At 52.8% G+C, this 15410-nt stretch overlaps 2 protein-coding genes across 3 annotated transcripts; one reads left to right on the forward strand and one right to left on the reverse strand.

The window, feature by feature from the left end:
* The first annotated feature begins 568 nt into the window (after positions 1-568).
* Fam187a (family with sequence similarity 187 member A) lies at positions 569-1831 on the forward strand. The gene has a single exon (XM_051159061.1). It carries the CDS (start codon positions 569-571, stop codon positions 1829-1831), a length of 1263 nt encoding a protein of 420 aa, XP_051015018.1.
* Positions 1832-3823: 1992 nt separating this feature from the next.
* Gfap (glial fibrillary acidic protein) lies at positions 3824-12264 on the reverse strand. 2 transcript variants are annotated; one of them, XM_051158796.1, is made up of 10 exons: positions 11781-12264; positions 10914-10974; positions 10501-10596; positions 9080-9241; positions 7794-7919; positions 7370-7590; positions 6406-6449; positions 5955-6074; positions 4469-4554; positions 3830-3962 (listed from the first exon to the last, which is right to left on the reverse strand). In XM_051158796.1, the coding sequence occupies exons 1-10, from the start codon at positions 12233-12235 to the stop codon at positions 3921-3923; spliced, it is 1413 nt and encodes a 470-aa protein (XP_051014753.1). In that variant the 5' UTR covers positions 12236-12264; the 3' UTR covers positions 3830-3920. The 2 variants fall into 2 exon arrangements, with proteins under 2 accessions (XP_051014751.1, XP_051014753.1); XM_051158794.1 differs by lacking the exon at positions 5955-6074 and having other exon boundaries at positions 3824-3962; positions 11781-12263.
* Positions 12265-15410: the final 3146 nt, after the last annotated feature.

The raw sequence follows: 15410 nt of genomic DNA on the forward strand, positions 1-15410 counted from the left end.
CAGAATATTAATAACCCAGAGCCAGTGAATAAAGAGCTAATCAACAGTGAGCAAATGCCCCTTCATTTGAGATGCAGAATTCCCCCCCCACCAGGGGTTTAGTTCTTTTGCAGGTTGAGCCTAGGAAATCCCAAAGCCTTTGGCTCAGGTCTGGCCAGCATCCCAGATGACCAGCTGTACAAGAAAAGGTTTCTGTCGCCTCTCATCTTGATGAGAGGATGTTCTCTTGGGCAGACAGGCCAGAGGGTGCTTCCAGATCATTCTAGTCCCCCCTTGACCCATTCTTGGGTGAGTGCCAGTGTTCTAGAAAGGTGAGCGAGTGCTAGGTTCTAGAATGACTTTGCCTCAAGATTGGTCCTGGCGCATCAGAACAGCGTCTTGTACTCAAGCTGGGAATAAACTGCCTTGCACTGCCTCTCCCCTCTGCAGTTTGTGGCTTCCTTTCCTGGCTGTTTGAACCTTTCCCTGTCTAGTTGCCTCCTCTCAGCAGTGATTTCTAAAAATGCCATAGGTCTTTGGCACCTTTGTTTTTTGCCCTGCCCCCCTCAAGGTCCCCCTTTCTACAAGCATGAGGCTGGCCCACACCACCGTGCTCCTGTGGGTCTGGGGCAGTCTCCCGGCCTTTGAAATTGTGGAGAAGGAGAACATTTTTCAGAGGACGCCCTGCCCTGCTTTCCTGATGTTTGATAACGCTGCCTACCTGGCTGACATGAGCTTTGAACTTCCCTGTCACTGCAAACCTGAGGATGTTTCGGCCGTGGTCTGGTATTACCAAAAGCACCTGGGGAACAGCCACACCACAGTGCTCACCGACTTCGACGGGAGGTTGCTTACAGAGGCGGCTCACATGCGAGCAGGCAGCAGCATGCTGGTTCGGTTCAGCATCCGTATGTTTAGCCTCTTGGTCTTCCAGGCCCAGCCAGAGGACTCGGGCCTATATTTTTGCGGTACCCGCAAGGGGGACTATTTTTATGCCTATGATGTGGACATCCAAAGTAATGAGGGGATGGTGGCCACCTTCAAGGACAAGGGCCAGGAGCCATTGTCAGATGAGTACTATGGGACCCTCCATGTCTTTACTACCTTCTGGGAGTGGACCCCCTGTGACCGTTGTGGGGTGCGCGGCGAACAGTGGCGCCTTGGACTCTGCTACCTGCAGAATCCTGACCTCTCCCCTCGCTACATTAAGACACTGCCCGATGTAGTGTCCTGTGGCTCTCGAGCGGTGCCAAGGAGACTACGCATCAAGACCAAGTACCACACACCCGAGCTGCTGATTCAGAGCTGCCTAGTGTCCTGTGAGAAGAGGCATCAGATCCACGGGGGTGTGCTGGCAATCTTCAACTATGTGTCCAAAGTGGGCAGCCGGCCCTGGCTGCCTCAGGTGCCCATTCAATTCCATCAGCAGAGACTAGGTCACGGCCTCATCATCTCCTGTCCCGGAGCCAGGCCAGAGCACGCCGTGGCCTGGGACAAGGACCGCCAGCCCCTCTACCGCACACAGTACCTAAAAGGCGTCAACAGATCCATGAGAGTGTTCATCGACCACGGCAACCACCTCCACATTCGCTTCACCCAGCTCAGTGACCGGGGTATCTATTACTGCTGGCGGCAAGGGTTGCGAATCGCCGGCTTCCGGTTGGGAGTGACATCTCGAGGGCGCTACCCGGCCTCGCTCTCAGACCCTGAGACTCGCACAGCGGTGGAGCTCACCCTGCTAGGCTATGTGCTCATCACAGCAGTGTTTGTCGCCATTCACCTCGGCCGTTGCTGTTGCTATTCCTTTCGCTCTTGTCCCAACTTCTCCGCCCATGCCCTTCTCCAGCTGTGAAGACCAGTTGTGTTCTAATACGTTTGTTAAATGGTACCAGATGGCTTCCGGGTGGGCAGCCTTGGGCTGGGACACGTGACGAGGCAATATGCACATCTAGTAGTTACGGCCTGCCCCTCAGCTTTAGGGGAGAAGCCCGGGTCTAATCTGGGAAGTGGAGACTGAAGTCAGGAGGGGGCAGGGCATGAGCGGTATAGCATCTCGTCTCACTTCACACTCAGGAGGAAGCAAACTGGTCAGCAGATGACCTGTCAGTGTTGGTGACCTTGGGAGAGCTTTGACTCTCAGGACTGCTGCTAGGCCCTGGCTGAACTGCTTGGGGTTTGGGATGGAGAAGAAAGAATCGTGGAGGGGGAGGGAGCTGGCCTGTGCCCTCTGCTGCTTCTGGTTGTTCTGAGGACAGCAGAGCAGCGCATGTAAAATGAAGGTAAAGGCAGGGACCAGGGACAGGAGATCAAACCCAAGATGGCTCTGAATGACGATGGCCCCCAGGCTGGGTGGGGCACTGGGGGTGAGAGGAGGGCTTGGAGCAAAGGCTGAGGGCACCAGGGCTCTGTAGGAGGTGGCGTTTGATAGGCAGCTATGGAGGTCTAGGATCTCAAAATGTCCTGTGACAATGAGCAAGTTGGGTCTTGTCCTGGTCCTCACCCCATCTTCTGAACAAATCAGAGCCACTCTGTGGGAGGCTACGGCACATGTCTTTATTTCTGCCCAGTGAGTAAAGGCAACAACACTGCTCTGAAGGTTCGCAGAGGTGGCAGGGAGTGGGAAGAGAGGGTACAGTATCCTGGGAAGGCGGAGGGGACCTGCTTTCCCTCTCTTGACCTTTGAAGGGAGGAAAAGACACCCGAGTGGACACTTTCCGCCCCATCTCTGGGCACAGTTCCCCACCACCTGCTTCAGAGAGGGTGCTCTGAGGAGAAGGCACTTCCCTCCAGGCTCCAAATACATACCAATGTACTTGGCTCGTGCCTCAGTTTCCCCAATTGTCAAATGGGATGATGCCAAAACTAATAGGTAGTATTATGCCTATGCATAAGAAAGGGCTCAGGCTCTTGGCTTGGAGAAGAAGAGCTAGTCCTTGGGGGCTGGAGAGCCTTGGACGGATGGTTGTGGTTTCGCCAGGGTTGAGAGGCAGCAGTGATGGGAGGACGGGACTGAGCGGGTGGGGGATCCTACGGCCAGGGATAGACCTACATAACTGAGACACAGATGTCCCTCTTTTCTGTTTCGGCACCTTCAAGCCAACGAGTCATCTCCCTGATTCTGAGGGTTTAGAGCCAAGTGTCACCGCTTGCCTACAACGTCCAACTCCACTGGCTCCACTCCCGGCACCCCTGCAGCCTGAGTAGGGGAGCCTTCTTGGGCTTGGCCTCTCTACATCCGCACTTAGAGGCCAGGTGGCCCACCTCTAATTCCCTCTCAGTACCACTTCCCTCTCCACTTATGCGATAGATTTTCCCCCCCAAGTGTTGAGGACCAAGTTTCCACGTGCTCACAGGCTGTCGACCTGCAGGGCTGAGACACACCGGATGGCCCTTCAGGACTGCCTTAGTGGCTATCCCAGGTAGCAGGTCAGCCCTGCCCACTCCTAGATGAGTCAGGGTTATTCTGGATGTATAAGTCTGGCTAGAGCTACTTTGCCTTGGGGACTTTCCCTTTCTATCTGCCTTTGTGTCTTCCTCCGGCAGCCTGTGGAAACTCAAAGTCCAAGTTCCCAGAGACCTCCAGCTCTGGCAACAGTTTCCATAACAACAAGGATGAAGGAAAAAATTTGTTAAGTCTCCCTGACCTGCCCATCTTTCTTCTTCCCTTCCAATTCTAACCCAGCTGCTGGGCCCTTCCCTCCTGACTGTCCCTTTGGGGTGAGTATCCTGTTAGTTGGAGATGTGGGGGGGGTGGGGAGGGCGGTATGTGACATCTGTCAAGCTGAGTACTAATGGAGGCTCGGGGCAGCAGACTGTCACAGAAGCACAAGAAAGGAAGAGTGGCAATAGAGATGGGAATTGGGCGTGGGGGAACAGGACTATCTGAGGAGGCGCTTCGGGCCCTCACACTGTATGGCCGGGGGCCACCAGGTGGCCACACCTCACATCACATCCTTGTGCTCCTGCTTGGACTCCTTAATGACCTGCAGGGGACAGGGAAGGTGCACAGTGCACAGTTAGGGGTTGTCTTCCTTGACTGGTCACTGTCATTACATCATTATGTGGCCACACTGGGGTGTGAGACATCACGTGTAAAGCATTTAACGCCATGCCTGACACTATGGCATGAGTAGCCAGCTGTTGTTGCTGCCGCCACCCCAACATGTGGAGAAAGCCATGCTATATCTACTTTCTCTTCCAATTGCTCTCTGGAAAGAACCCTTGAGTACAAATTGAAAGCCTTTTCTTTCCCTAGCTGTCCCAGTCAGAGCTGGACCATCAGGTGGCCTTGGTACTCAGGTTGCCCTTAGTACACCGCCTGGGAAAGGGCTGAGAAAGGAGAAATACATTCAAGGTCGGTCCCTTCTCCCAGAGCTCCGTTGAGAGCCCAGGTAGCTAGTTAATAAGGACCTTCAGTGAGCATGTCCCAGGCTTTCTCCAGTCTAGCCCCAGATCTCCTGGGGGCGGGGCAACCAGAACCTTTCCTCACCTCACCATCCCGCATCTCCACCGTCTTTACCACGATGTTCCTCTTGAGGTGGCCCTCTGACACGGACTTGGTGTCCAGGCTGGTTTCTGCGGGTGCGAGGAGAGGAGGCCTCCGTGGGCTCTTGGGATCCCAGACATCCTGCCTTGTACCCAACTCCCCCATCTTGTTCTCGGAGTCATGAGTACAGGGCTAGCTAGCTAGGCAGGGAAAGCCTTGGCTCTCCTAAGTCACTGGAGACCGCCCAGAGCAGGGCACATCCTGCTGCTGTCTCATAGCCCACTTGGCCTTTTGTTCTGGCACCTGGCTTCCTAACAACAAAGGGTCTCACCAAGGAAGATGCCTCAGTTTCTCCTCTTACAAAATGGGATCACAATACCTACTTACCTACGACACGGTGAGGTGGCAACTAACATGTGAGAACATGTGACACAGGTTAGTGATTAACACATGTGGGACCCTTCCCCGTTCCTACTTTTCTCTGTCCCTTGTCTGAACTCTAGTGTCCCTTGACTGTTAGCATTTAGCACTATTACCTCTCCCGGGTCAGCAATGATTAACTTTCTAAGGCTGAGTGATGCCTTGAAATATGCATGGCCAATATTCCTAAGTAGAAATTTCCCCCTGGATCTAAGAATCATCCAAGGACCACATACCAGTAAATAGTAATTTGGCTCACTCCCCCCCCCCTTAGAGAGAATAATGTAATGTGGCAAACTCACTAACATGTAAAATGAACAGCAGGGACCATAAAGCTTTATTCTCTGCAAGAACAGCAGTCCAGAGGGAACCCGTCCTTTGGGCTGAAGCAGGACTGAGGGAAGCAACAGAGCTTTGGGAACATATGAATCAAACACAGAGCCAGCCCACAGGCACTGCAGGACCCAAGGGGACCGCCTAGTGACTGAAAGAGGTGAGGCAGAGGCTGGCATTTGCACAGAGGCTTCAGGGATGTGCCATTAACATAGGCTATCCCTGTTAGTATAACCTAAACTTTAACATAGGCTAGCCCTGTTGGTATAACCTAACCATTAACATAGGCTAGCCCTGTTAGTATAACCTAACCATTAACATAGGCTATCCCTGTTAGTATAACCTAACCTTTAACATAGGTTAGCCCTGTTGGTATAACCTAACCATTAACATAGGCTAGCTCTGTTAGTATAACCTAACTTTTAACATAGGCTAGCTGTTAGTATAACCTAACCATTAGCATAGGCTAGCCCTGTTAGTGTAACCTAACCTTTAACATAGGCTATCCTTGTTGGTATAACCTAACCATTAACATAGGCTAGCCCTGTTAGTATAACCTAATTACACACAGCCAGGACCTGGGCTGGGCACTGAAGCTTCTGGAAAAAGAACATGGTCCTAGTCCTTTAGAGGAGGCCTGGGAGGAAAGAGGGCAAGAGGACCGGGGAAATGGGGTTGCTGAGGCTCAGTCCCTGTCAAGCTGGGGAAAGTGCACAACTGAAGGCATCTATCTAACCGAGAGGTGGCGGGCCTCCATTTACAATCTGGTGAGCCTGAATTGGTATAACTTGTATTGTGAGCCTTTTGAGATGTCTTGTGACTTTGTGGCCTTCCCCTTCTTTGGTGATTTTGCCCCCTGTAGTGACAAGCAGTTAAAAAAACAAAAACAAAAACAAAGAACCAACATAAAAGACTCAGAAGGACAGAACTTGTTCATGGCTTGCCTACCTAGCGCCAGTTGAGACCCCAGCAGGTTCTACAGGGGTACAACTTGGGGTGGGGACACAGCACGAGACAGGGACAGCTACAAGCTGGGGACGTTGTGTTCTGTCTAGGATCTCAGTGGAGGGTCATGAAGGCTCCAAGGAGAACTTGGATCCCTTTGCCCCCAGTCCCCAAGAGCCATCCACAGGCCTGGGGGAGGAGGTGGGAACTCAGTATCTTTTCCCACAATGCCCTCTACTGACCTCGGATCTGTAGGTTGGAGAAAGTCTGTACAGGAATGGTGATGCTGAAAGACATAAGATGGGTAGGGATGATGAGGCCACCCTAGAGCACCACCAGGGCCAGCGTGAAGATCCCAACGCCTTGTGCCAGGCCAGCCTGACACACTCTCCTCTCTCTCTCTCTCTCTCTCTCTCTCTCTCTCTCTCTCTCTCTCTCTCTCTCCTCCTCCTCCTCCTCCTCCTCCTCCTCCTCCTCCTCCTCCTCCTCTCCTCTCCTCTCCCTCTCCCCCCCAACTCTTTCAGATAAGGCCTCTCTATGCAGTCTTGGCTGGCCTAGAACTCAACATATAGACTAGGCTAGCCTCAAACGCATAGAGATCTGCCTGCCTTTTCCTCACATGTGCAAATGCTAGGATTTAAAGCTATGCACAAGCACGACTGGGATGTGTGTGTGTGTGTGTGTGTGTGTGTGTGTGTGTGTGTGTGTGTGTGTAGATGAGGGTGTTGGATCCCCTGGAACATTACAAGTCATATATGGATTTGGTAACCAAACCCCTAACTACTGAGTGATCTCTCCAGCCCACACTACCTAACTTTCAACCCAGCAATCAATACTCTCCAGGGGCAGGGAGCTTGTGTGTTATCGGCTCCCACAGAATGCCTCCAGGAAGGAGAATGAAGAGTTTTAGAGACAGGAGGAATAAAGGGGGGAGGGGGGAATGGTCACAATAGCTCCAAGGAGGCAGAACATGTGAAATGCCACTTCTGTTGGCCAGGCTTGGGGGCGAGCCACTTAGTTTGGGGAGTAACTCAGGTTGGATCCATCTATTTATTCTTCGGACGTTTCTTGAATACCTATGGTGTGCAGGCCGAACATTGCGGGTGGGAAGGGATGCGAGGCTAACTCACTCCTGAGTACTGAAAGGAACATGAGGTCTCTAGGGGGAGGCAGCAGGCCAGTCCCTCAAGGGCTGAGGAAGCTCACCGGTTTTCCTCGCCCTCCAGCAATTTCCTGTAGGTGGCGATCTCGATGTCCAGGGCTAGCTTAACGTTGAGTAGATCCTGGTACTCCTGCAGGTGGCGGGCCATCTCCTCCTTGAGGCTTTGGCTCTCCTCCTCCAGCCGAGCGAGGGCCTCCTGGTAACTCGCCGACTCCCGCGCGTGGCGCTCGTCCTGTTCCCGCATTTGCCTCTCCAGGGACTCGTTCTGCGGGATGGAGCCGACTGATCGCTTGGAACGGAGATTCCTAGAGGCTTCGAGGTCCCGACTCGATCCCCCTACCTCGCCTCCAACTTTTCAGATCCCTTCGCCCATCCCACCCCGCCCCGCCCCGCCCCGCCTCCACCTCCTCCTGCCTTCCACCCCGGTCCCATGGCAGCAACCTCTCTGGCTGCCCCAAGCTAGCTCACCGTGCCGCGCAAGGACTCCAGGTCGCAGGTCAAAGCCTGCAGTTGGCGGCGATAGTCGTTAGCCTCGTGCTTGGCCTGGCGGAGCAGCTCTGCATTGCGGGAAGCAGCGTCTGTAAGGTCCGCAAACTAAACCGAGAGAGGGCCTGATGTTGAGAGGAGGGGACTGGAGCCTCCCAGCGACACCAGGCAGCTGCCTGAGCCTGACCTCTGGAAAATCAGCCAAGTGGGGTCGGCCTCAGGGCTCTCCCAGGAGTAGCCACTGGAACCCAAGAACCCACGAACAGGCCTTATTCCTGCCTGGACTGTCACTGGCTTCGTTAGCTCACGCTGGGCTTGGTGCCCTGGGTCAGCACCATCTCTCATCTCTTTGGGCTTTTCTGCCTCAGGCCTCCTCACTCATAGAGCCTGTTCTCGACCAGAGACGCCCTTTCCTTCCCTTTTTTTGAGTTTCCTCCGGCTGCCTGATGCAACCCCCCATCTTTCCTGTTTCCTACTGTCTTCATAAACTCTGACATTGCCTCGACCAAACGTTCCTCTGTATCTTCGAGGATACTGTGTGTACCTGGCACACAGCAGACGGTAACACAGGGCATAGACTGGCAGGGGCATAAGAAAGGCAGGCTCTCTAATGAGATGGGTTAGGATTGAAAATGTATTCCATGATCCCTTAGGAGCTGTGTGGCGTTGGGCAAGCTAATTAAACTTGTAACCTTGTTGATTAAAAGTGATAGCAGCGGGCTGGAGAGATGGCTCAGTGGTTAAGAGCGTTGCCTGCTCTTCCAAAGGTTCTGAGTTCAATTCCCAGCGACTACATGGTGGTTCACAACCATCTGTAATGTGATGATGCCCTCTTCTGGCCAGCGGGTATACATGCAGACACAGCACTGTATACATAATAACAAATAAATAATTTATTTAAAATGTGCATTGATGCTTTGCCTGCATGTATCTGTGTGAGGGTGTAAGATCTTGGAGTTACAGACAGGTGGGTGCTGGGAATTGAACCCAGGTCCTCTAGAAGAGCAGCCAGTGCCCTTAACTGCGAAGCCATCTCTCCAACCTCCAAATAAATAAATCTTAGGAAAAAAAAAAAGTAATAGCAGCAAAAAAATAAAAGTAATAGTAGCAGTAACAATGAGTGGTTTGGAAAGTAGTGATGCCTGAGTGGTTCTGGGCAAGTCATCCATCTCTCTGGGCAAGACTGGTCATTTAGGTTATTTTTCAAGCTTCCTCCCCTTATTCGCTGGTGTGGGCTACCTGGAGGAGGTAGGCTGCCCAGCATGTACCTTGGACCGATACCACTCTTCTGCCTCTTGCATGTTACTGGTGGCCACTGCCTCGTACTGAGTGCGAATCTCCCTCAGGGCAGCTGTGAGATCTGGCTTGGCCACATCCATCTCCACATGGACCTGCTGTTGGGCTAGCTGCTCCCGGAGTTCTCGAACTTCCTAATAGGGTAAAAGAAGGGTTATTGAGGCTCAAGTCTCAGGCTACAGCTGGGGCTCTCCAGCATCGCACTTCTGTCGGCTAGATATGGTATTGGCTCGGTCAAATGGGGCAGCCCTGACTGAAGAAAGAACGTGGACTAGCCTAGCTCGGCACACACCTTTAATCCCAGCATGTGGGAGGCTGGAGCAGGCCGACTTCTATGGTTTTGAGGCCAGCCTGGTCTATATAGCAAGTTCCATGCCAGCCAAAGCTATACAGTGAGACCCTGTCAAAGAGTATAATTAATTCCAGGCAGTAGTGGCACACGCCTTTAATCCCAGCACTTGAGAGGCAGAGGCAGGCAGATCGCTGTGAGTTCGAAGCCAGCCTGGTCTACAAAGCGAGTCCAGGATGGTCAAGGCTACACAGAGAAACGCTGTCTCCAAAAAAAAAGTATAATTAAAATCCCTAAAGGGCGTGGAATGAGAGTTTAAGGATATCTTCCTCCCAAGACTCAGTAGTTAGGAACCAGGCATGAATATGTCTTGCAAACAGGCTCTGAAGTCAGAGAAAAGAGGTGTGTGTGTGTGTGTATGTGTATGTGTGTGTATGTGTGTGTGTATGTGTGTGTATGTGTGTGTATGTGTGTGTGTATGTGTGTGTATGTGTGTATGTGTGTGTATGTATGTGTGTCTGTGTGTATGTGTGTGTGTCTGTGTGTGTGTGTGTATGTGTGTGTTTCAAACAGGGTCTCCTGTAGACCAGACTGGTCCCAAGTTTTCTGTGTAGCTGAAATTGGCCTTGAACACTTTGCGCCTCCTGCCTCTACCTCCCAAGGCTGAGATGGGTACCACTCTGACATGTCCTCAGTGGGGTTTTCATGAACGTCTCACATCTTAATGGAGATGGGTGGGAGAGAGGGTGAGACCAGAGAGGCTGTGTACCTTTGGGGTTTTAACTTTCTTGGGGTTTTAGTGTCCTTCCTGCTGTGAAAGGGGGTGGTGAGAAGGGCTCACAGAGCTGCCATGAAGGAGAAACCAAAGACCTGCTCGGCGCTTCTGTGAACATGGTGGCGGGGGAAGGTCTGTGTGCATTTTCCAGGGATAGTACATACTGGAAACAACTCCCTCTAGTCTTTCTGTCTTTACTCTTTCTCATTTTTTTATTCCTGACAATTGGTTTCTCTGTCATCTGCTCTGAGTATCCCTCCGTCTGTCTCTAAGTCTCTGTCTCTCACTTGCAGTTTCTTGTTGGCCTCCTTCCTTCTACCCGACCTCACCTCCTCATGGACCTTCCTCAGGAACCGGATCTCCTCCTCCAGCGACTCCACCTTCCTCTCCAGATCCACACGGGCCATGGTAGCTTCATCTGCCTCCTGGAATAAGGAGAGGGCTCTTTGACCCCAGAGTCCTCCCCACCACAACCTCCAGTTTGGTCTTCCCCCTCCTTGTGGGGATCTGGGAAGCAGGCAATTGCTGTAGGGGGCTAATTTTAGCGGCTATGTTAGGGTGGGCTGCCATCCACCTCACTGCCCCCACCTGTTCCTCACCTGCCCCCCCACCTGCCCCAACCTGCCTCCCACCTGCCTCCCACCTGCCCCCACCTGCCTCCCACCTGCCTCCCACCTGCCCCCACCTGCCTCCCACCTGCTCCTCATCTGTCCCCCACGCCCATCCCTCCTATCTCTCTGACCTGTCTATAGGCAGCCAGGTTGTTCTCTGCCTCCAGCCTCAGGTTGGTTTCATCTTGGAGCCTAGCAAAGGGGACACAGTATATGGACTTTAGGCTTTCCTGAGGACTCCTGGATCCCTGTCCCAACCTCTCTGGTTGGGGGACTGTCGTGAAACGCTGCCGCAGGACCCTTAGAGTGGCAGGAGATGTAAGTGACAGAGGGTTTCTAGACAGAGAGAGGCCTTGGCTAAGAGAGTGAGCAGATAAGGGCTTCCTCATTACTGAGGCACCTTATCAGGCTTGGTGCACCTGCTCTTGCTCGCACAGGTGCATCCACCACCCTGTGCTCACTGTCACAGACACCAGCGCACCTCCTGCAGCAGCGGGACACAAGAATGTCCACCACTCCCCTGGGCACTCTCTTTTAGGACACATTGTATTACAACCTCTACTTCGAAGCTGTGCCAACCAAAATGACCTGGGTAGGGTCAAAAGCAGGGGACAGACAGTCCCCTGGGCCCTGCACCCAGGCCCGCCAGCTCTTTCTTGGATTTCCTATGCTTTGGAGACCAGAATCTCCTCGGAGATGCAAAGCTCTCTGGCCGTTCACAGGGCCGAGCGAACGGAACAGCAAAGCACCTGCTGGCTGGTGCCCTGTAACCCACATAGCCCTCCCCAGTGTGGAGGTGGCCAAAGTGACCAGCTCCCTGCCAGCAGACCTCTGGGAATCTGATCCCTGAAGTTTTGGTCTCTCCCTGGCTAGTCCCATCATATTAGGGTGTGAAGACAGTTCTCCCTCTCCCAGGCGTGGAAGTACTCTTCCTCACAGGCACCCTTCTGGGTTCAGTCTCACTGCTCACTAGCCATTTTCCCTGGCCCCCTTCTCACTTCTGCCTCAGGGTGCCGAGGTCCTGTGCTAGATTGTCCCTCTCCACCTCCAGCCGGGCACTGTTAGCAGTAAGCTGGTCCAGCCGCAGCCGCAGCTCCCGCAGCTCTGCCTGGTAGACGTCAGCCAGCTTGGTGGGCTCCTTGGCTCGAAGCTGGTTCAGCTCAGCTGCCAGCGCTTTGTTTTGCTGTTCCAGGAAGCGGACCTTCTCGATGTAGCTAGCGAAGCGGTCATTGAGCTCCATCATCTCGGCGCGCTCACTGGCCCGAGTCTCCTTGAAGCCAGCATTGAGTGCCCCGGCCAGAGAGAAATCTACCCTGGCAGGGAGTGGAGGAGGCATTCGAGACAGTGAGAAGCGTGGGATGGTACCCAGGTGGCGGCTGGGACCCAAGCCCCTGACCAGCGTCTCGGAGGAGGCGTAGGAGCGGCGTGCAGAGGTGATGCGTCTCCGCTCCATCCTGCCCTATCTCTGCTGGCTCCTGGGGCGTCAGGGCTTTTATGGAGGAGTGGGCTGGACTGACTCTGCCCTGACTTCCTGGCAGCACCCCATTGAATAGCCTGAGGGGGTGGAGCTGGGCCCCAGCCCAGCTATGGGGAGAGCTCCTCTCATCACACCCAGGTCATTGTACCCAGAGTCAAAGCTTCCTTGGGCACACCAGCCTGCCTTCCCAAGTGATCAAGAAAACCCTCTTTCTGGTAAGATGGGTCAAAACAGGACTAGAACGGCTGAGGAAAGAGCTTAGTTCATAAATTGCTTGCCTGCCAAGCATGAAGACTCAAATTGTCGCCACAGAATAAATACAAAAGGTTTCACAATTCAGAATAGTAAGTCCATGGCTGGGGAATGAAAGCCATTCCTGGGTCGAGTCGGTGAGTTCCAGGTCCTAGGCAACTGGGCCTGAGGAGCAACAGTACCTGAAGTTGACCTCTGGCCTTCACACATGTGGGCACACACACACACGAGCATCTGTGTAGAGAACACATGTGTGCACATGTGGCACATGCACGCGCGCACACACACACACACACACACAGAGAGAGAGAGAGAGAGAGAGAGAGAGAGAGAGAGAGAGAGAGAGCGCAGGAGCTGGGCTGGGTGAGCTGCCTCCAGCTCTGAGAGCCTGTAAACCAGAGCCGCCCTCACTCTGTTCTTCTCCGTCGTCCTGTGGGACGCTAGGAACTTGAAGAACCCACGACTCACATTGGGGATCAGCCTATATTACAGTTTCTCGCTGACTCCCACTCCCAACAGATAGATGCCCAGACCCCTCTCCTCGGAACCCCTCCATCTTTGTCTTCTTATCCCTGGAGTTCAGGACAGGATGGTTGGATGGGGTTGGGGTGCTCCCTGTGACTCCAGGGTCAACTGTGGGGGGCTCTATCCATGTGTCTAGGGGTCATGATAGAAAGAATGCATGTAGACCCTCATAGGGTAAGACAGCAGGCCTCCCTTCTCAGCCCCTCTGTGGCCTCTTGTCTAGCCTGCTGTGCTGTTTCTCTCTGGTCCAGCTTCCCTCTGCCCCTCCCAGAGCCTGGCCCTTGATGTGAACGAGTTGGCTGTGCGTGCTGGACTCTTTATTCCTATAGCACCCTGTCTCCCCTGGGCACCCCTCGTTCTCCCAGGAGATTTATCTCCTTCAAGTTCCCACACATCAGGCCTCTTGTGGGGCGGGGGGAGGGAGGATATGGAGGTCTGGGAAAGTAGAGTCCACCCTCATCCGTGGTGGGGAGGGGACTGTTGTCACTTGAGACTTCAGGCCCATCCATCTCCTTCACTCAGGTCCCTCCCAGGCGCCTTAGCCACCCATTGCCCTGGGCTTCTGGAAAACAGACAGCTCTCTGCTCCCCGCACCCCTGCCTTCCTCTGCCCATGCTTAAGCTTCTGATTTCTTCTCCAGGGCACTTGCTGAATAGAGCCTTGTTCTCCGCCGCCAGTGAGGGAGCCATAGGGCAAGGACAGCCCCATGGGCTGCTTTTATCCCAAGATGCCAGGATGTCAGGCCCGGGTGCAGTACAAGCTCCCGGTTCAACGGACTTCTCGGAAAGCAGAGAAGAGGGCCGGGAGTACAGCGGGAGGCAGGCTGTGTGCCCACCCCTGACCATTGTGTCTATGCCAAGGTGAGTCATTCAGTGGGCACAAGGTCCTGGGGGGTGGGGGTGGCCAGCTCAGCACTGTCAGGTCTCCAGCTTACAGACAAAGGCCTGGCTTTTTCCTCCCTCACAGCACTCAAGCCAGTTAAGACCCAAGTCCCTGTCAATAAACTTCCCATACTCCATACCAGGGACATGGTATTCATTTGAGCGTGCAATGGGCAGCCAGCTCAGTGTCCCCTAATGAGTCTTGGCATGGGGAAGGGAGGAGCCCCTCAGGCTCCAGCCACACCTTCCCCAATCCTGAACAGACATAGTGAGGAAGGTCTCAAGAGAGATTCCCAGTGACAGGATCTCATCATGTGCCCTGGAACTCACTATATAGATCAAACTGGTGTGGAGTTCACAGAAACCCAACTGCCCCTTTGGGATTAAAGGCTTGTGTGACTACTTCCTGCTCTCAGTTACTTTTTTTTTTTTTTAAGACAGGGTTTCTCTGTGTAGCCTTGGATGTCCTGGACTTGCTTTGTAGACCAGGCTGGCCTCGAACTCACAGAGATCCATCTGCCTCTGTCTCCCGAGTGCTGGGAGTAAAGGCGTGCGCCACCACACCCGGCCTCTCAGTGACTTTTGATACTCATATAAGTTGGGAAATTAAAGAACAGGGCACTTTAAAGGAAGCTCTTACTAGAGACCAGCTCACAATGTAGGCCTACCATTTTAGGTATAAAACTGATTCTGGAGCCGGGTGTGGTGGCGCACACCTTTAATCCCAGCACTCGGGAGGCAGAGGCAGGCAGATCTCTGTGAGTTCGAGGCCAGCCTGAACTACAAATCACACTCAAGATGGCCAAGGCTACACAGAGAAACCCTGTCTCAAAAAAAAAAAAAGTGGTTCTGGAGGGAAAAAGATATGACAAGGGCAGGAGAGTTCGTCAGCACAGATGGAGACTTCCTCCCATGTATAGGAATTTATTTCAGTCCTAGCCAAGGAGTCCCCAGTGTCTGCTCTGGACCTCTGCTGCAGGTTCAAGTTTCTTTCTAGCCCCACCGCGCTTTCAGATCCTTGCTGCACTCTCTCAGGGGGACTTTGTGCATAGAAACACAAGAAAGACATTTTTGGTTGCAGTTGATGTACAAACTTTCATTATTAGTATTTTCTTTCTTTCTTTCTTTCTTTTTGTTTTTTTTTTTTTTTTTTTTCATTCACTGCAGAGAAATCAGAAAATACATATAAGCAATAAAATATTTAATTAGCCATAATTTTGCCACATGGAGATAAACACAGCCAGATTTTCCTGCACGTATAAATACATTTTTTCCAAAACAAGCCTGTGCCGCGCCAACTATTTTGTAATTTGCTTTCCTTTCCACAATATGTTGTGAACATCTTTCTAAATCAATAAACATTTACCTCCGTCATCATTTTAACAGCTGCATCGTTTTCCACTCTATGCATTCATTTAACTAAGCCTGTTGTTGGACAGCTCTCTAGCCAATTTCCCAGCCCACTTCTCAGCACATTCACAGGCACTGGGTAG

The sequence above is a fragment of the Acomys russatus genome, chromosome 16 (assembly GCF_903995435.1).
Source record: "Acomys russatus chromosome 16, mAcoRus1.1, whole genome shotgun sequence".
NCBI lineage: Eukaryota > Metazoa > Chordata > Mammalia > Rodentia > Muridae > Acomys > Acomys russatus.

Excerpts from the sequence above, each read along its gene's own strand:
- Fam187a (XM_051159061.1), top strand. The coding sequence starts at position 569 with ATGAGGCTGGCCCACACCACCGTGCTCCTGTGGGTCTGGGGCAGTCTC.
- Gfap (XM_051158796.1), bottom strand. The coding sequence starts at position 12,235 with ATGGAGCGGAGACGCATCACCTCTGCACGCCGCTCCTACGCCTCCTCC. Across the intron at positions 10,975-11,780 it reads CTCGGCACCCTGAGGCAGAA|GCTCCAAGATGAAACCAACC; the intron begins GTGAGAAGGGGG and ends CCCCTTTGCTAG. Across the intron at positions 7,920-9,079 it reads AAGAGTGGTATCGGTCCAAG|TTTGCGGACCTTACAGACGC; the intron begins GTACATGCTGGG and ends CTCTCGGTTTAG.